Source organism: Hoplias malabaricus, chromosome 3 (genome assembly GCF_029633855.1).
Source record: "Hoplias malabaricus isolate fHopMal1 chromosome 3, fHopMal1.hap1, whole genome shotgun sequence".
NCBI classification, from domain to species: Eukaryota; Metazoa; Chordata; class Actinopteri; order Characiformes; family Erythrinidae; genus Hoplias; species Hoplias malabaricus.
The window spans coordinates 37,982,797-38,003,612 of NC_089802.1; the positions used below are offsets into that span (position 1 = coordinate 37,982,797).

General features: G+C 42.1%; 1 protein-coding gene and 1 pseudogene across 1 annotated transcript; one reads left to right on the plus strand and one right to left on the minus strand.

Moving 5' to 3' along the window:
• Positions 1 to 20,816, minus strand: part of LOC136691099 (zinc finger protein 585A-like) — a 92,108-nt pseudogene that overhangs the window by 57,742 nt on the left and 13,550 nt on the right.
• LOC136691098 (zinc finger protein 501-like) lies at positions 6,256 to 11,106 on the plus strand. Its single transcript, XM_066663410.1, has 2 exons — positions 6,256 to 6,349; positions 9,815 to 11,106. The coding sequence occupies exon 2, from the start codon at positions 9,919 to 9,921 to the stop codon at positions 10,648 to 10,650; it is 732 nt and encodes a 243-aa protein (XP_066519507.1). The 5' UTR covers positions 6,256 to 6,349; positions 9,815 to 9,918; the 3' UTR covers positions 10,651 to 11,106.

Below are 20,816 nucleotides of genomic sequence, written 5' to 3' on the forward strand. Positions count from 1 at the left end.
CGCCCAGATTTACTTAAAGCACTCGATACTGTGGGGCTGTCTTGGATGACACGCCTATACAACATTGCATGGACCTCGGGAATGGTGCCTTTGGATTGGCAAACCGGGGTAGTGGTTCCTATTTTCAAAAAAGGGGACCAGAGAAAGTGTGCCAATTATCGTGGCATTACACTTCTCAGCCTCCCGGGGAAAGTCTATGCCAAGGTGCTGGAAAGGAGAATCTGTCCGATAGTCGAACCTAGGATTTTGGAGGAACAATGCGGATTTCGTCCTGGCCGTGGAACTATGGACCAACTCTTTACTTTTGCACAGATGATTGAGGGGGCGTGGGAATTTGCTACTCCACTCTACACATGCTTTGTGGATTTGGAGAAGGCATATGACCGTGTTCCCCGAGAGATTCTGTGGGAGGTGCTCCGGGAGTATGGGGTGCCAGGGTCGCTCCGGCGAGCCGTACGGTCCTTGTACTCTCAGAGTTTGAGTTGTGTTCGCATCCTTGGTAGTAAGTCAAGCTTGTTCAATGTGGGCATTGGACTCCATCAGGGCTGTGCCTTATCTCCACTCCTGTTCCTGATATTCATGGACAGGGTGGCGCAGCGTAGCCTGGGGCAGGAGGGCTTCCGTCGAGGAGCTCAGGAGGTGGCATCTCTGCTTTTTGCAGACGATGTTGTTCTTCTGGCTTCTTCGCACGGAGGCCTCCAGCGTTCACTTGAGCAGTTTGCAGCTGAGTGTGAAGCGGTCGGTATGCGGATCACCTCCAAGTCTGAGGCCATGGTTATCTCCCGGAAACAGATGGCATGCTCCCTTCAGGTAAGGGGTGAGAACCTGCCCCAAGTGAAGGAGTTCAAGTATCTCGGGTTCTTGTTCACGAGTAATGGGAAGACGGATGGTGAGATTGACCGTAGGATGGGTGCAGCGTCTGCAATGCGGTCACTGTACCGCACCGTTGTGGTGAAGAGAGAGCTGAGCCATAAAGCAAAGCTCTCAATTTACCGGTCAGTCTGCGTCCCCACTCTCACCTATGGTCATGAGCTCTGGGTAATGGATCGCAGATACAAGCGGCCGAAATGAGGTTTCTCCGACGGGTCACTGGGCGTACTCTCCGTGATCGGGTGAAGAGCTCAGTGACTAGGGAGGAGCTCGGAGTAGAGTCGCTGCTCCTTCACATTGAGGGAAGTCAGTTGAGGTGGTTTAGGCATTTGATCAGGATGCCTCCTGGACGCCTCCCACTGGAGGTATACCAAGCACGTCCAACTGGAAGGAGGCCCTGGGGTAGACCCAAGACACGCTGGAGGGATTATATCTCCCGGCTGTCCTGGGAACGCCTTGGGATCTCCCAGGAGGAATTGGTGGATGTTGCGAAGGACAGAGACGTCTGGGCTTCTTTGCTCGCCCTGTTGCCACCGCGACGCGGAAAAGAAAATGTATGTATATGTATCATTATTTATAGCATTATTTAAATACTTACATGCATTGTGTATATCTCTAGTGCTGATGAAGTGCAATGTTGGTTGCTGCTCCTTTGTTTTTTTTGTGTCTTGTTTGTCAGGTATATGCAGGATTCAAGAAAATCACTGGCGTGGACCTATGTGAAAATTTTCACACCTCTCTTTACAAGTATTCAAATGCTCTTATCCGGATGTTTAGAGCAAAAAGTGATGGTCACCTGAAGGTCCTGTTGGAAAACCTGGATGCACAGGTACTTGAGACACGAGTTACATACATCATTGATGTAATTGTTGATATTCAATATTTGTTTTCCCAGGATGATTTTGTTATTATCATGATATGCATTCTTACAACACTCATAGATTTTCTGTCCATTTCGGAGATGTTAAGCTAGGAATGATAACTCACCACCTGCTGCACACTTTGTCATCCTCTAGTTCAGCAGTGATAATGAGGGGTTTAAAAACTCCAGCAGCACTCTCTGCACTGATCCACTCCACCACCACCACCACATCAGTGTCACAGCAGCACTGAGAAATATCCACCACCCAAATCATACCTGCATTGTTGAGCATACATTATTTCTGTCTTGTTAAAGAAGCAAAGTACATATGTGTTTCTAGTGCTTACAAAAGTCATTTGTGCACCCGCATTGATAATATTTACATTAGAGACTGTATTGCCAGCCAAAAAAGTACACGGTTATACTGGAAAATATGGGGTGTAATAGACAAAATGGACATGACGTAAGCCCAGTGATACGCTACAGAATATATTTGTTGACATGAATCAGTGTGTCTGTGTAGCTCACATTTGGAAATAACGGTAAACATTAAATATGTTGGAAAATAGTGATCCTATCCTTTAAGGCAGTGCTGTAAAAGTCCAGTTTTGAATTGTTAGGTGTCTACCACAGTTTAGTGCTTATCATGTTATAGCTCACATGATTCAACTCATTTGTTAAATTCAGTGTTTAGTGGGTGTTTTCAGCAGGGGAACTATCAAAAATACTGGCTAGTAGCCCTCCAGGTCCACTTCTGTAAAAGGAAAATGGATTTAGTAATCTATTAATTGAATGATATTTTTCTGTATGTATTTTCCATGCTCACCTATTGAAGACAACTGATATAAAAAACAACGTAGACTAGCTGCACTAAAAGGTCTTGTTACCTGAGAGAGTACACCCCTTTGGTGAAGACGTGTGGAGTAAGTAATTTTCTTTATGGAAAAATACTATTTAGATCTGGAGCAAGAATATTTTGTCACAAATTTTTCACTTTCCAAAAATTTTGGGAGATTTGTTACTCTTCTTGAACCTTTATTTAAATGGCATAATCACAAACAAAAATTTCCAGTGTTGTCCCTGACCAAACTGAGTTGTGTTTTGTAAATATAAAGACATTTAGAATTTGATGCTGTCTACACACTCAAAACAGTTGTGACAGAGACATGTACAATGTCTCTTGTTACAGCTCCCTTTTAATGACACTAGTACTTGGGAACTGAAGGTACTAATGGTGAAATTTTTATGGGTGGAATTTTGTCACATGTTTGCTTGAGAGATGACTTTAGTTGCCTAACGTTCCATAGTTACCGTAATCTGATTCTCCTATTCATGATGCACTGTGCATGTCAAATAAGGGACAGATCTGCACAGCAGGCAAGCCAGTCAAACATACACACTATTCCACGGCGTAAATATACACATAGCATGGGACGGGCTCTACGCAACTCGTCTAGGCTCGCTTAAAGCTTGTTGCTTTTGCAGTGGCACAGCTCTCCCGTGAAATGAAACCGGTGATGTCGCAAAATCCCCACCTATAACAGGAATTGCTCGACATGCATTCGTCATTGCATGTTGTTTTTTTTTTTTTTTTTTTGGACTGAACACGGCTCCGCGCCAAGTCCTCACAGATCAGTTACTTGTTGCACGTTCGACATTCACAGGAAATTTTCATTGGCAATTGGACCAAGGAGCGTTTAAACCTCTTTAATACACCTCAAGGTAAAGTTAGGATCTGCCATTGTGAGTGTGATAAAAATAAATGTGAAAGCTGCTGTAACTTAAGAGATTTTACATGCAGCGGTTTGTGCTGAATTTGAATGAGACCTACCTTTCATGGTGATTCACATGACTCTGGCCAATTATGCCAATACATAATCTGTTGAAGTGTAAGCTGTATTGCTCTGCACTCTCAGGAAAAAAAGGCACGGTAGAGGTTCATTATTGGTCACTAAAAGTACAAACATTACAATGTTAAAGTACAGCAAAGAGTCCAGATTCCAGTTGTGTTCCCTGAAGGTACATTACATTCTCTTCTCCAGAAGGAGAGGTGAATATTTGTAATCTTTCATTATACAGCTGTGTAAAATAAGAGAAGATAAAAGTCTTGTAGATAAAATGGCGATCAACACAATTTTACACAAATGAAATCAACACAATTTTAAAATCTAAAATTATAATATAATACGTTTGAATTATGTTCCCTAATTAAAGGTACGAAAATGTCCCCTTGATGGTACCGTGACAATTTTTCTAACAATGTGGAGGAGAGTTGATCCTTATATATTTTTTGGTTTAGGGAACAGACTTCTCTAATATCAGAGGGATCAAAATGGCTATCCTCGAGATGACAGATGTCAGAGGTGAGGTAGATACTTCAGGAAACCTTGCAGTTGTGATCGAGGAATGTCTTGCACTGGAAGGGCTTGCTGATTTTCCCACAGCATTCATGTTTGGACTTCTGTATGCACTGAACATCGAATATCCCAAAGAATGGCGATATACATTTGAAACTGTGCAGAAGGTGTTCCTTCCTCTTGGCGAGCAGTGCTCTGCTTGAACCTTGTCACTGAAAAACCGCCTGTTAAAGGCTTAAACTGTTGCAGTGTTTCAGGAATGCATGTTTCAAATTGGTATTGTACCAGTAGCTTAAAGATCTTTTTAAAAAGTTTTCTGATTTAATTTTTTATATATATTTTATGTTTTTTGTACAATTTGAGGTTCAGGCTGCCTTAACAGTGCTGGTTATAGGTGCATGCTGCTGAAAAGAGCTCACTAGCTTTTAGTTGTTTGTGAGGCATTTTTGAAACATGGACATTTTTCTTTATTTTTATTACAGAAATTGAACTGTATTGTCTACTGTGATCACTGTATGTTTTGTAAAAGTGCAACCTTGAATTGTGCTGTTAATAAATGTTTAAATATGTGTCTTTATTTCAACAGTTTTAGGTTAATACCGTACAATTTGTTCACAACTGTTGCCAACATACACGTTTGATAATCTAACTAAACATCTTTCAGTAACTAATTTCAGAGCATTGTTGTAGTTGACAAATGTGACTTGAAAATTGGAGTTACCTTTCCTTGATATTTCAAGTTCTGCCAGCTTAAAATATTAGGTTATGATTACTGATCTAGGAGTTGGTGTGTTCACCCAGTGTCTGCGTACGTTTCCTCCGGGTGCTCCGGTTTCCTCCCACAGTCCAAAAACACACGTTGGTAGGTGGATTGGCAACTCAAAAGTGTCCGTAGGTGTGAGTGAATGTGTGTGTGTGTGTGTTGCCCTGTGAAGGACTGGCGCCCCCTCCAGGGTGTATTCCCGCCTTGCGCCCAATGATTCCATGTAGGCTCTGGACCCACCGTGACCCTGAATTGGATAAGCGGTTACAGATAATGGATGGATGGATTACTGATCTGAAAGTTGAGATGACTTAGCAATATAAGTTGAGCTAACCTGGCAGGAATTGCTATGCCAACTTTAATTTACAATTGTGGCCAACAAATTGACCTTAAAGTTGTACTACCTTAAAAACAGTGATGAAATCAGTTACTTAATAATTTCAAGTTGGAGTTACCGTTTTTTTTTTTTTTTTTTTTTTTATATTTAAACAGTGTGGAGAAAATGAAGCTCAAGTCACTGATGGCTGTTGTGTGTTTAATATTAGTGCACTGCTTGCAGACAGTAATGCAGACATTCTGAATAATTTTACACAGCTTCAGTCTCTACCCTGCATTTCCTGTAGGTCTCGGCCTGTTGGAGACAGCATATTGTCCCTCCTGGAATGAGCTACTACCCTGCGTTTCTAGAGAGCACCTTTGAAGGTAAGGTTTTTAATGTTTTGCCAAATCTTCAAAACTCTGCATAATGCTTGATTATCTTTTTTTTTTTCTAAATTTTATCAATCAGTGATTATTATCATTATTATTATTGTACTTTTTCATGCACAGGTTTTATTCAGTTTATTTTGTATTGTTTTGTACACTTCATTGCTATTAGTGATACACAGTTCCTGGAATTTTCTTTCAGAATTTGGATTTTTGCAGAAATTTTTGTGCAAATCTAAGCCGTCACAGCTTTTCAAACAAAAATTCTTAATGAGAATGGAAAAAAAAAGATGTATTAAATACATGTATTTCAATATGATTAATATGATTATTTCTATTGTGAAATAGATTCATTAATAGTGTGAATTTGCAAAAGAATATCTGTGTTATTCCTAGCATTAAGTGAAAACTCAATGTAAAAATAATATACATCGTAAACAAGTCTTGTCCTGTGTCTGAAGTGTCCTGTGTTCACTGCGTGGACTTCAATGAGGACCTCAGGGCTCTATGTAGGACAGCTTTTAAAAATGGAGCCTGCTCCTTTAAAATAGTTTGTGCGAGCATCAGTGCAGTGTAACCTGCTGCCGCCCTCAGCTGTGGACACGCCCCCCATAGTAACGCCCTCTTAGCGGAAATTGATCAATCAGATAACAGCTCGGATGAAGCCCTAGCCAATGGTAGCGCAGGAGGCGGGTGTTATGGGAGTGAATTGTGTGAGGAGAAAGTAGCAGAAGGAGAGCGGTGTGCTGGAGCTGAAATCAGGACGTGTTTTTACTGAAGGGAAAGAGCTGTGTAAGACTTTTCCACACTGTTTACACTGGGTTTGGGACTCTCTCTCTCACAGGAACGGGGGGAGACATGTTCTCTTTTTGAAGAGGAGTTTGTAAAATGGTGGAAATGTGGGAGCTTGGGCCGTGTACAGTCAGAATGAGGTGTTTACCAGCTCCACACAGCCCAGTGTTTACAGAGCATTCTGAGCGGATGAGTTTACCCCAACATTTCATGCTTTCATTTAAAATCTTCCTGAGGACAGCTGTGTTTTTACTGTAATCTGTTTTCTACGGAGCCTCTAAAGGGACTGGGGGGAGTCTATTGATTTTGTGTTCCCTCGCAAATACATTGTGCTCCTTTGCAATTGTTTTATGATACCTAATTGTCTTTGTGGCTCAGTCAACACATCAGGACACTGCGGTTTCCAGGAAAATCCAGCCACTTGAGACAGAGAATGAATATGTATTTATTTATCTCTACTAACACAGTGTCGTTGCCAATGTGAATTGTTCATACATCTGTAAGGAACTGCCTCACATCAGAGGAAGTTGTAAACAAACAAGTTTATATACATTCGGTAGCATCCTGAAAGTGCAGTCAGAACGCCGTAGCTCCACGTATCTCCATAGTAACAGGTGTATGAGACGTAGGCGGCTTCGTGAAAGAAAGGAAAAATGTGGACGGCTGGGTTTTTTTTATTGTTATTGACTGGGGTAGGGGTCAAACTACGAATCTTAACGAAAAACCTTTACCAAGCAAAGTCTCTCTTAAAAATCCGGTCATTCAATTACAAGATGGAGGGTGTAAGGTAGTGACGCAACACACAGAGATCTCAGGGCACGCAGCGGACTGATTTTTACAGAGACGTGGCTCAGCACGATGACTCCAGACACGGCTGTGGAGCTAGAGCCGGTCGCTACACCATGCATTTCATTTTATCTGGGAATTCTGTTTTTTTTTAAGCTGGAGTAAAAACACCATTTTCTGCCAGAACTGACTTTTACACACGTTACTCCTATACACTACCAATAGCTACATATTTATTTAGGTGTTCACACCCCTTTCTCTCCCACTGTTTGGAAACTGTGTTCATTGTCTGTGTCTCTGTACTGTTCACGTCACCTTTGTCCATGCGCTTGCACTTTAAATTCTCTCATCCTCATTTCATAGCAATTAACAACACAGCAACAAAAGTTTCAGTTGGCGCTCCCCAATAACATATGCATGTTTTCTGCTGAGAAGTGATGCTATGTCTTTATATTTCAGTCCAAGATCAAAGTAAAATTCAACGAGCTGCTCCATAGTTCACCTGACACCCACAGCAAGCACAGTACTACGGAGCCCTACGGAGTATTTGCGAGGGAACGCAATTGTGTTTTCGAGGGAATGCAAATATTTGCCAGGGAATGCAAAACTATTTGTGAGGGAACGCAAAATCAATAGTGTTTTTTTTTTTTTTTTTTTTGTTCCCCCCAGTCCCTTTAGGGGCTCCGTAAGAAAGCCCAGCACACCAGACCGAGACACTTTTTTTTTTTTTTTTTAACCCATTCACAGACACTGGGGCCTCTTAAACACATTAGAGCAGCAGCATTTGGAGAGGAAACATCCTCAGAGTTTTATGCAAAATATGGGTTTGTTTAAATTATTTTTTTGTTTTTAAATTAAAACCATGGACAGTGCCTTTAAGGTGTGACACAACATGTTTTCTCATGCACTTGTTAATTTTGAGATATTCAGCCCGTTTGCATCCATGTCTACTTTAAATATACAGTGTTTATTTTCCTGCAGTTTGTTAGGATGCACCTGCAGATTTCTTCTAAATTCATAAACATTTTAAAGGGGCAGTATTGTACCTGTTGTATGTGAGCTTTTTCTTTGTCCTGCAGTGTTTTGTCGGATGCTAATATGTTCATTTTCTTTGTATCAGCAACCGAACTTAAGCATGAAATCTTATTGATTAGTTTTTGACAACATAATTATTTCTGACAATGCAATACATTCAGATGACAACATTGGCCTGTTCTGACACAGCAAGCTTTTGCTTTGTGTGGGACATTCATAACCTTCCATTCATCCATTGTCCAGTGCTGATCCAGGTCCGGGTCGTGGGGGACATATTCAGAATAAAGAAACCCAGACCGCCCTCTCCCTAGCCATTCCTTCCAGCTCTTTCTGGGGGATATAGAGGCGTTCCTGGACCAGTCGAGATATATAATCTCTCCAGTGTGTTCACGGTTTTCCCTGGGGTCTCCTCCCTGTTGGACATGCCCTACACACCTCACCAGGGAGGTTTCCAGGAGGCATTTTTACCGGACGCCCAAACCACCTCAACTGGCGCCACTCTGAGTCTCTCCTGGATGTCAGAACACCTCACCCTGTCTCTATTTGCCTGCAGAGGAAACTCATTTCAGCCGCTTGTATCCGCGATTAATGCAAGGAAAAACCAACTAATGAAATGACTTCAAAGCATGCTTTGATGCCTGAACATTAATTCAGAAAACAATAACGTTTAGATAGTGGTGGGAAAATAATGCGCCTCACAGCAGTGGCTGATCAGTGGGTTAATCTGTCCTTATTGCACAGGAATGAGGTTTAAAATGAATATAAATCAGCAGAATCGTTGTTTCTGTAGCAGGCTGCTTTGGAATAGACTCTGTGAAAGATGGTGCTTTAAAATGAGTTTCAAGATGCAACAAAGAACAATGGTGCTCTGAGCTCTTGTAGTTATTACATGTTCTAACAATTCTATATGGCTGTATTTTTGCTATTATATATTTTATACTGTTGTAGCTAAGGGTATGATTAGGTGGAATGATTAAGTACAAATGTATGAAATTTTATAATGCATATCTTTTAAAGGCCATTTTCTCAAAAACATTTTTTTCCTCTCACGCTCTGAGCCAGAAATGTACACTTCAGTTCAGTTGTGTCCATATCTACATTATAAAGGTTTTTTACAGATGGGGCTGATCATATGCCATTATTTGTTATAATGTGATAAAAAGAGATCTGAAAGTCCCTCTGTAAAAATGTTTACGCTAATATGAGAGTAAAATTGTCTCCTTTGCATTTTTAAGCTTAATTCAGAAAATACAAAAAGAATGCATGTTACAAAAAAATAATTCTTAATGCAAGTTATCTACAGTAGAATTTCATGGTGATGGCTATATTGGTGACTGGTTAATCGCACTGCCTCTATCACTGTTTTTTCTGTATCTATATACATATTTCTTATATATATACTTTTCTATATCTATATACTTATTTCTATTATATATATAACTGAATATATTTAAAAATAATTTAATAATTTTATATTATTTTCATATTTTACTCTTTTATGTGGAACAGCTACTGGATGTCTTGAATGTTTACCTTTGAGTTTTACCCTGTTCACTTGTAGTTTCTCCTTAAAGAAATTAACACATACCACCTGCAGAATTACTTGACTTTGACCTTCCTTTACCCTTTTCTCTTCCAGAATAGAAGAATATGCCTTGGCAAGTCTTGTGCTGCCAGTGTCCAGGACAATTTTACTTTACTTTCACAAAAACATAAAGTATCATCACAAGGAAGAATATGCCACAAGGATGGACTCAGTAGGGCTTAATGGTCAGGATACAGAGAATGGATGTTCCAGTTTTCAGGAATTATCTTTAGCTACACCCAACACATCTGGCAGAAAAACACACAGAGGTTCAGGCAAACAGAAAACCTATTCCTGTTCAGAGTGTGTAAGGAGTTTTACTCAACATAGTTCTCTCCAAAGGCACCAGCGCATTCACACAGGAGAGAAACCATATTCTTGCTCAGAGTGTGGGAAGAGTTTTACTCAGAAGAGTTGTCTCCATAAACACCAGCGCATTCACACTGGAGAGAAACCATATTCCTGCTTAGAGTGTGGGAAGAACTTTATTCAACAGAATTCTCTCCAAAGACACCAGCGTATTCACACAGGAGAGAAGCCATACCAGTGCCCTGAGTGTGAGAAATGTTTTACTACACAGACTCATCTCCAAATACACCAGCGCATTCACACAGGAGTGAAACCGTTTCAGTGCTCAGAGTGTGGAAGGAGTTTTAATGACCAGAGCAATTTCAGAAAACACCAGCGCATTCACACAGGCGAGAAACCATATCAGTGTTCACATTGTGGCAAGAAGTACAGTCACCAGAATTCCCTCAAAACACATGAGCGCAGCCACACAGGAGAGAAACCATTTTACTGTTCAGTATGTTGGAAGAATTACGCTAAACAGAGCCATTTCCAAAGACACCAGCTCATTCACACAGGAGAGTGCTCAGTATGGGAAGAAGTTTAGTCATCAGAGTTCCCTCAAAACACAAGAATGGTGCGTAGACTTTGATGAGCACTGTAAGGCTCCATTTAGGACAGATGTTTAAAATGGAGCCTGTTTCTTTGAAATAAAGTTTGTGCAAGCAGCAGTGCAGTCTGACCTGCTGCCTCCCACTCGCCTGTGGACACGCCCCATAGTAACTCGCTCTCAATCGGATTTGGCCAATCAAGGGACCTGCTTGGATGAGGTTCAAGCCAATGGTAGAAATGGGAATCCAGAAAAGGGGATTTGCATTGATATTTCTACAAATTAACATAGTTAATTCATGAAACTTATTCCTAGTGTACCTGAGAAAATCACAGCATTTTTAAACTAGTATTTTAGAATTTTGTCCAAACTTTTCCAATTGTTTGTGACTGCACCATTTTCTTCTATAGGAATGTTTTACTTCAGGAATTTGGGATCACAAATTTCTGAAAACAGCTACACATTTTGTAAATGTGATAATAAATTATATTCATTATTTGAAAACTCTTCTTTATTCTTGACCACCACCCCATCAAACACTCAGGCTTTGCATTTCATTTTGTTGATACATTTTATCACATCAAGTTTAGTATATTTAAGCCGAAACCCTTAATTTGCTGTTTTTGATTTTAAAGTCACATGTCAGATAAGCACCAAATAGTTTATTGTTCACTCCAGCGCACTGTTTACATGGCAATAAAGCAAAAGACAGCTCCCACTGTCCATCCATCCATTATCCACTGCTTATCTGGGTCGTGGGGGAAGCAGTCGGAGCAAAGAAACTCACACCTCCCTCTCCCCAGCCACCGCCTCCAGTTCCTCTGGGGGTATACCGAGGCGTTCCCAGGCCAGTCGAGACATCTAGTCTCTCCAGCGTGTTCTTGGTCTGCCCCGGGGCCTCCTCCCCGTTGGACACGCCCGGAACACCTCACAGGGAAGGCGTCCAAGAGGCATCCGAACCACCTCAACTGGCTCCTCTCGACGTGGAGGAGCAGCGGCTCCACTCCGAGTCTCTTCCGGATGTTCAAGCTCCTAACCCTGTCTCTAAGGGAGAGTCCAGACACACTGCAGAGAAAACTCATTTCAGCCACTTGTACCCGCGATCTCGTTCTTTCGGTCACTACCCAAAGCTCGTGACCATAAGTGAGGGTTGGGACGTAGATTGAGAGGTAAATCAAGAGCTTTGCTTTTCTGCTCAGCTCTCTCTTCACCACAACGGAGCAGTACAGAGCCCGCATTACTGCTGACGCTGCACCGATCCACCTGTCAATCTCCCACTCCATCTTTCCCTCACTCGTTAACTCCCGAGGTATTTAAACTCCTCCACTTGAGACAGGATCTCACTTCCAACCTGGAGAGAGCACTCCACCCTTTTCCGACTGAGTACCATGGACTTGGAGGTGCTGATCCTCATTCCTACCGCTTTACACTCAGCTGCAATCTGGAGGTCCCGGCTCGATGAAGCCAATAAGACCACATCATCCGCAAAAAGCAGACATGGAATCCTGAGACCACCAAACAGGATACCTTCCGCCACTTGGCTACACCGAGAAATTCTGTCCATAAAAGTCATGAACAGAGCCGGTGACAACAGGCAGCCCTGACAGAGTCCAACTCCAACTGGAAACCAGTCGGACTTACTGCCAGCCATACAAAACAGACTCCTGCTCTGTTTATACAGGGACTGGATGGCTCGTAGCAAAGAGCACAGTACCCCATACTCCCCGAGCACCCCCACAGAATACCCCAAGGGACCGAGTCGAATGCCTTCTCCAGATCCACAAAACACATGTAGACTGGTTGAGCAAACTCCCACGCACCCTCCAGGATCCTAGCGAGGGTAAAGAGCTTGTCCTGTGTTCCACAAACGGGGCAGAATCCGCATTGTTCCTCCTGGATCCGAGGTTCTACTATCAGTCGGACTCTCTTCTCCAGTACCCCCGCATAGACTTTACAGGGAAGGCTGAGGAGTGTGATCCCCCTGTAGTTGGAACATACCCTCTAATCCCCCTTTTTAAAAAGGGGAACCACAACCCCAGTCTGCCAGTCCAGAGGCACTGCCCCCAATGTCCATGCGATGTTGCAAAGACGTGTCAGCCAGGACAACCCCACAACATCCAGAGCCTTAAGGAACCCAGGGCGAATTTATCTACCCCCAGTCGAGGTCAACAGTTCCCCACCCCCACTATATACAGTGTTGGTGGAAAACCCCTTTCCCCTCCTGAATCACCTGATGGTTTGCCAGAAACTACTCGGAGCCGACCGAAAGTTGTTTTCCATGTTCACACCAAACTCCTCCCACATCCGAGTTTTTGCCTCAGCGACAGCCGAAGCTGCGAGCCGCTTGGCTCCTTGGTACCTGTCGGCTGCCTCCGGAGTCCCCAAAGCCAACCAGGCTCGATAGGACTCTTCAGATTGACAGCCCCCCTCACCCAGGGTGTCCACCACCGAGTGCGGGGATTGCCACCCCGATAGGCACAAACCTTGCATCCACAGTTCCGTTCAGCCGCCTCAACATTGGAGGTCCGGATCATAGCCCATTCGGACTCAGTGTCAATGCCTCCCCCGGAATGTAGTCGAAGCTCTGCCGGATGTAGGAGTTGAAGATCTTTCTGACAGGTTCCTCTGCCAAACGTTCCCAGCAAACCCTGAGCACACATTTGGGCCTGCCAGGTCTGTCAGGCATCCTCCCCTGCCATCTGATCCAACTCACCACCAGGTGGTGATCAGTTGACAGCTCAGCACCTGTCTTCACACGAGTGTCCAGAACATATGGCCGCAGGTCCGATGAAATGCGGCCTAGGGTATCCTGATGCCAGGTGTACTTGTGGACACCCTTATGCTCGAACATGGTGTTCGTAATAGACAAACTGTGATGGGCACAGAAATCCAATAAATGAACACCACTCGGGTTCAGATCAGCAGGGCCATTCCTCCCAATCACGCCCCTACAAGTCTCACTGTCATTACCCACGTGGGCGTTGAAGTCTCCCAGCAGAACAATGGAGTCCCCAGAATGAGTGTTCTCCAGCACCCCCTCTAGGGTCCCCAAGAAAGCATGGTACTCTGAACTGCTGTTCGGTGCATAAGCACAAACAACAGTCAGAGCCCTTTCCCCAACCCGAAGGCGCAGGGAAATTACCCTCTCGTCCACTGGGGTAAATCCCAACGTACAGGCACTAAGCCGGGGGGCTATGAGTAAGCCCACTCCTGCCTTACGCCTCTCACCCTGGGCAACTCCAGAGTGAAAGAGCATCCAGCCCCTCTCAAGGAGATTGGTTCCAGAACCCATAATGTGTGTCGAGGTGAGCCCAACTATATCTAGTGGGTACCTCTCAACCTCGCGCACCATCTCAGGCTCTTTTCCCACCAGAGAGGTTACGTTCCATGTTCCAAAAGCCAGTTTCAGTAACAGAGGATCAGAACGCCAGGGCTGCTGACCCGACTGCCACCCGATCCACAATGCACCAGACCCGGATTACTACCTCTCTCATAGGTGGTGGGCCCATGGGAGAGTGGACCCATGTTACTCCTTGGGGCTGAGCCCGGCCGGACCCCATGAGTGAAAAAGTCCGGCCACCAGGCGCTCGCCAAGAAGCTCCTCCGCCAGGCATGGCTCCAGAGTGAGGCCCCGGTAACCCTACTTAGGGCAAGGGAGGCTGTGTCCCTGTTCTTAATCTATTCATCTTGGTCTTAATGGATCACTCTTTGTCTGGCCCATCACCTAGGACCAATTTGCCTTGGGAGACCCTACCAGGGGCTATTGCCCCTGACAGCATAGCTCCTTGGCTCACGCAGGCACACAAACCCCTCAACCACAATAAGGTGGTCATCCAGGGAGGAGCTCCCGCTGTTTCTGAGGTAAAGTTAACTGCCAACTGGACACCTTTCAGGACGTTGTATTCCTTCCCCTAATTCACACATAGCTCTACTTTAAACACTATGCCAGACTTCCTCTTGGCTCCCTGTTATTTTTAGCAATATATAAAATGCTCTGATATTGTAAATACAGGTTAATATTTAACTTGGACATTGTGTTCACAGAGATGAAAATCTATTATAATTATTATGGTTAAAATTAAGACAGTTCAGTATCACAATATTGCTGAAATGTGCTAAATAGTTAAAATGACTGATCATTATATAAATCAACACAGATAACATCCTGAATATTTATTTGCAAAAGTGTATTGGATGGAAAACCTACTTATTTCTCATTTTTTCTGACGATATTTCTTAATTGTGCAGAACATTTGTGAACATTTTGAACCCAGCTAATATTGTTTTTCATGTCATAATACACCATTTGTGATGGCATAATGTTGCTCCAAGATTATATATATATATATATATATATATATATATATATATCTTGGAGCAACATTATGCCATCACAAATAATAAATAATCTTAATAAATAATAGATGGAATGACAAAATAGTGTTGGGGTGGGGTTAGGTGAATAGGGAGCAGGAGATGGATGAATAGGGACGGGGTGGGATGAAGGGGGAGGGGTTGAGCGGACAAGCAAGCAGTAAGGATGGGAAAATATATCCATAATGGCAGGAAAACAGTTGGGTGAGAAAAAAAAACGCAAGCAATGTTGTTCAACATGGGGATGGAGTGAGAGTGAAGGGGTATAAATGGAGCTGTGGAGCTCCCAAACCTACGTCACATGGTGTCTTCACTTACGGAAGAAACAGCCTCTGTATTTCTGGGAAAACTTTACACCAAATATGAGAAACTTGATTGGAAGAACCTCAAATATTATGTGGCTTGCCAGATAATTAAAGACAAAGATAAGATTATTTACCCAAATCTCCAACTTATCCAATGCTACAGTGGTAAAAGGTAGGGACTTTAATACAAGCATAGACACTTCTCTGGACAGTTCAGCTCATGTGTCAATGTAATTCCACAGAAATAATAAAGCAGTTTGAGCTTGACCTGGCTCTTAAATGATCCTAATACCAACAAATGTTCATATCACTCATTCACGCATAGACTGCGTGTTGGCAAAGCACACACCCACTAATTCACACCATCACAATCAGTGATCATACACACATACATTTTCTTTTCCGCTTCTCCATTTCAGGGTCGCGGTCAATCAGTGATCATGCACCTGTCAAATGAAATAATAGACAAAATAATTCTAATTTTAAATGGTGCTTCAATATAATCTCTTCTCAACAATTATACATTTCATACCTGCAGAAAGGGAATCCTAAAGAAAATTAAATCATTCTCCAGAAACGCCATCATTACTATTATGGCAGACTGGCAAAACTACTAAGTGGAAAGAAAAAAAAAAGAATCTTAAATTTCAAATTAAACTGACAAACAAGAATACAGAATTCTTACTATAAAGTAAACAAATATTTAATACACTAATAAACCCAGAAAAATAAAGACCAGGTCAATTTAATATTGAGAGTTGTATTTTATTTAGATTTTTGGAAAGGGACTGTACACACAAGTAAGTTCACACATTCACTGTCTGTAACCCTTATCCAGTTCAGCGTCGCGGTGGGTCCAGAGCCTACCTGGAATCACTGTATACAAGATGGGGACACACCCTAGTGGGGGCACCAGTCCTTCACACATATAGACACTTTTGAGTCGCCAATCCACCTACCAACAAGTTTTTGGAGCTAGGGAGGAAACCGGAGTACACGGAGGAAACCCACGCGGACACGGAGAACACACCACACTCCTCAGACAGTCACCCGGAGGAAACCCATGCAGACACGGGGAGAACACACCACACTCCTCACAGACAGTCACCCGGAGGAAACCCATGCAGACAAAGAGAGAACACACCACGCAGTCACCTGGTGCAGGACTTGAACCCACAACTTCCAGGTCCCTGGAGCTGTGACTGCAAAACTACCTGCTGTCACCATGCCGCCTCACAAAAACATTAAACATAAAAAACTGGTCATATGGAGAAGAAAATGAAAACTCCATGAAAAATTATTAGCCAGGACTAGCTGTGATATCCAGTGAAATTTTACTCTTCTAATATTTTTTATTTGTCCCCATTCATCAATTTAATCCACAATCAAGTTCAAACACCGTAATCAGCTTAGTCAGTAGCCATCAAAATAATCATCCACAGACATCCAATTCACAATCATCAGGTTCATGCTCAGCATTAAGGTTTATCCACAAAAATGAAGTTTATAAACAGTCATCAGTTGTATCCAATATAATCAGATTAATCCGCAATCATCAGGCCCATCCTCGATCACAGATTCTCTCCCAAGAATCTACCACTGGGCACAAGGCAGGAAGACACACCCTGGGCAGAACACCAGACAATAACATGACACAACATAGTTGTTAACAGAGCAATATTAATGTTTATTTATCACTAAAAACAATGTTACATTCTTATTTAAAACATGAATGACGCATTATTAATGTCCAAAGCCATCAAGCACAACTTCACAACCAGGTTGCCTCAAAAGTAAGGAAACATATTTAAAGGTGGCGTTCACAATTGTTTAAAAAAAAACAAAAAAACACTTGTTATAAAAGTTATATCCTCACCATTTGCTAGCTCTCCAGTCTGTCTGCATGCTAGAAACTACTCTGATGTGTTTATGAAGCCCCAGTTTTTGTACTCGGTGTGCTATGCTATGCTCATGGCAGAGGCCTCTGGAGTTTTTTTAGACTCCAAAAGTTGAAAGGCATGAACCAGAACCAGAGAACTGCAATTACTCACAATCGTAGATATTCCCTTTAAAGTGAAAATGCTTTGGCAGAGAGTGATACAGTTTTAGACACAAGCTGTGGAGAAGAGAGAACCTTACAACTTGGTGGCCATTCTGAATTTCATCATCATGTATTCATATTCAGTTTTACAAACAAACAAAGATACATTTATAACACTTTGAACTGGTAGAGAATTTCACCAGAAACCCTGTGATTCATGTCAACATAATTTTATTCCTTCTCATGACATTAAGCAGACCACTGTTGTTCTTGTTGTACACTCTACTGGTTTGATATCTCACACCCCCATCTTTCCAATTATAACTTATGTTGAAATCAAGATGGCCACTATGTTGACATAACAGGCTTCCCATTCCCTTACAGAGTGCATCAAAATGAATTGTCTGCTAAACAATTTGTACCTAATATAAATGTTTCTTACTTTTGACACAACCTTTATTTTCTATTGCATTTGTGTTTTTTTTAAATCCAGATAATGCTTATGTTCTGGCTGAATGCAGTGGTTTCCAAATTATCTGCAGTGCCTCTCTGTTGAAGAGGACAATCGTTTTTAAGCACCACCAGCAACAGGCACATACACATCTTTTGCTTCCAGACTTTACTGCAATTAATTTCTTAACATTGATATATATTGGAAAAAGAAAATCCACAAATCATCTTTACTATGGAATTATTACAAGTGACATGCATTATGTATCACACCCCCCATATTCTGACCCACTGGTCTAGTAACTCTTCTCACACTCTGAACATGAATACATTATTAATTTTTGTTATATGAGAAAACAGTCTCTTCTGTGCTGCGTGATCACTCTGGTGTCTGTGGATCTTACCCTGTTCAGTAAGCCTCTTCTGACACCGAGTATTGATACAGGTTCTCTCCTGTGTGAATGCAGTGATGTGTATGAAGATGACTCTGATGAATAATTCTTCCTGCACTCTTCACGTTTTTTTTTGGAGCTCACACAAATAATTCAACATCTTTCCTCATTCTGAACAAGTAAACAGTTTCTCGTCAGAACACAGAAATTCTGTTTGAATGCACTTGTGTGTTTTGAGAGAATTTTTTAGAGTAAAACTCTTCCCACACACTGAACAGTAATATGGTTTCTCTCCGGTGTGAAATCTCTGGTGCCCTTGCAAATGACTTAGTCTTGCAAAATTCATCCCACACTCGGAGCAGTAATATGGTTTCTCTCCTGTGTGAATACGTTGGTGTTCTTTGAGACTCCTCAGTCTAACAAAATTATCCCCACACACTGAGCAGTAATATGGTTTTTCTCCTGTGTGAATATAACTGTGTATTTTGAGAGAAATCTGTTGAGTGAAACTTTGCCCACATTCTGAGCAGGAATACGGTTTCTCTCCTGTGTGAACGCGCTGGTGTTTTTGGAGGTAACTCCGAAGATTAAACCTCTTCCCACACTCTGAGCAGGAAAATGGTTTCTCTGATGCGTGAAGGCGTGTGTGTATTCGGAAATGATTCTGTCTATTAAACCGTTTCCCACACTGTGTACACTGATACGGTTTCTCTCCTGTGTGAATGCGCTGGTGCATTTGGAGATGACTCTGTCTAGTAAACCTCTTCCCACACTCTGAGCAGGAATATGGTTTCTCTCCTGTGTGAATACGTTTGTGTGCTTGGAGATGACTCTTACAGTTGAATCTCTTCCCACACTCTGAGCACTGATACGGTCTCTCTCCTGTGTGAATGCGCTGGTGTGTCTGAAGATGACTCTTGCAACCAAATCTCTTCCCACATTCTGAGCACTGATACGGTTTCTCTCCTGTGTGAACACGCTGGTGTTTCCGGAGATTACTCTGATGATTAAAACTCTTCCCACATTCTGAACACTGATATGGTTTCTCTCCTTTGTGAAGTCGCTGGTGTGCCTGCAGAGAGCACAGTTGGGTATAACTCTTCCCACATTCTGAACACTGATATGGTTTTTCTCCGGTGTGAAGGGGCTGGTGTCTTTGGAGAGAACTCAGCTGAATAAAACTCTTTCCACACTGTGAGCACTGATATGGTTTCTCTCCTGTGTGAATGCGCTGGTGAGTTTGGAGATTACACTGACGATGAAATCTCTTCCCACAGTCTGAACACTGAAATGGTTTCTCTCCAGTGTGACTGCGCAGGTGTCTTTGGAGAGAATTCAACTGAGTAAAACTGTTACCACACTGTGTACACTGATGTGGTTTCACTCCTGTGTGAATGCGCTTGTGTGTTCGAAGATTATTCTGTTGAGTAAAACACTTTCCACACTCTGAACACGAATATGGTTTCTCTCCTGTGTGAATGCGCTGGTGTTTTCTGAGACGACTATTTGCAGTAAAACACTTCCCACATTCTGGACACTGATATGGTTTCTCTCCTGTTTGAATGTGTTGGTGTGTTTGGAGATGATTCTGTTGAGTAAAAGTCTTCTCAAACTCTGAAAAGGAGTAGGTTTGCTGTTTGTCTGTACTATTCTCCATTTGACTGCCAGATGAGTTTGTGTGGGGTGTAGCCGAGGATGATTCCTGAGAACTGGAGATTCCACACACTGTATCCTCACATTTAATCTCTACTGATTTCAGCATTGTGATAAATTCTTCTTGGAGAAATTTCTTTCTGTGTTTGTAGAAGTAAAGTAGAATTGGCCTGGGCACCAGCAGCAGGAGAACTTTGCAAAGGAATTCAATTTTTCTGGAAGAGAAAAATGAAAAGGAAGGTTAAAGTCACGCTAGTCTGAAGACGGTAGTTTTATTTCGTAGTTTTGTGTGTACCGGAGAGTGGGTGTGAACACCAAGAATCTCTCCAGAGTTTGTGATGTACAGCTAATAAAATGATCATCTTGGTAAAAGGCAAGTATTTACTTGGAATATTTTTAAATGCTGATTAAAACAAAGACAATTACTGGAAGCTCATTGTCTTTTATAATAACAAATATTTTACTATTTGATTATAAGGACCCAATATATCAGATCATAATTAATTGGGAGGTGATGGAGGAAACCATCCTTAATTAAAGGGTAGAGGGTGCACATTTGTTTTATTTCTCAAATATTTAATGTTAGATATACTGTTGTTTTTATTCACTTTGAAACTTTATTTTTATTATGCCCATTACAACCAGTGCCATATTATTATATACCGTGTAGCACAGTAAGGAGGCCTATGCGTACTCTCAGGTGTAATACTATTATTATTAATAGTCAGCCAATCACTAAATTTGTTTGTAGGCTAAAGATCCAGACAAAGCACTCCACTGACACCAGTTTTCCACACTTTACTGAAAAGTGTAGTAAGAAAAGTCAGGCATATTTAAATTCAGACTTGTGAGGGAATTAGAGGAGGGAAAAGATAAAACAAAAGACAACACATTTAAAAGTGAAACATCAAACATACCTAATGTAGTAAAATCATTCCCAAAATTCAT

Bases quoted from the DNA above. Each gene is read 5' to 3' on its own strand.
- LOC136691098 (XM_066663410.1), top strand. From the start codon at position 9,919: ATGGACTCAGTAGGGCTTAATGGTCAGGATACAGAGAATGGATGTTCC.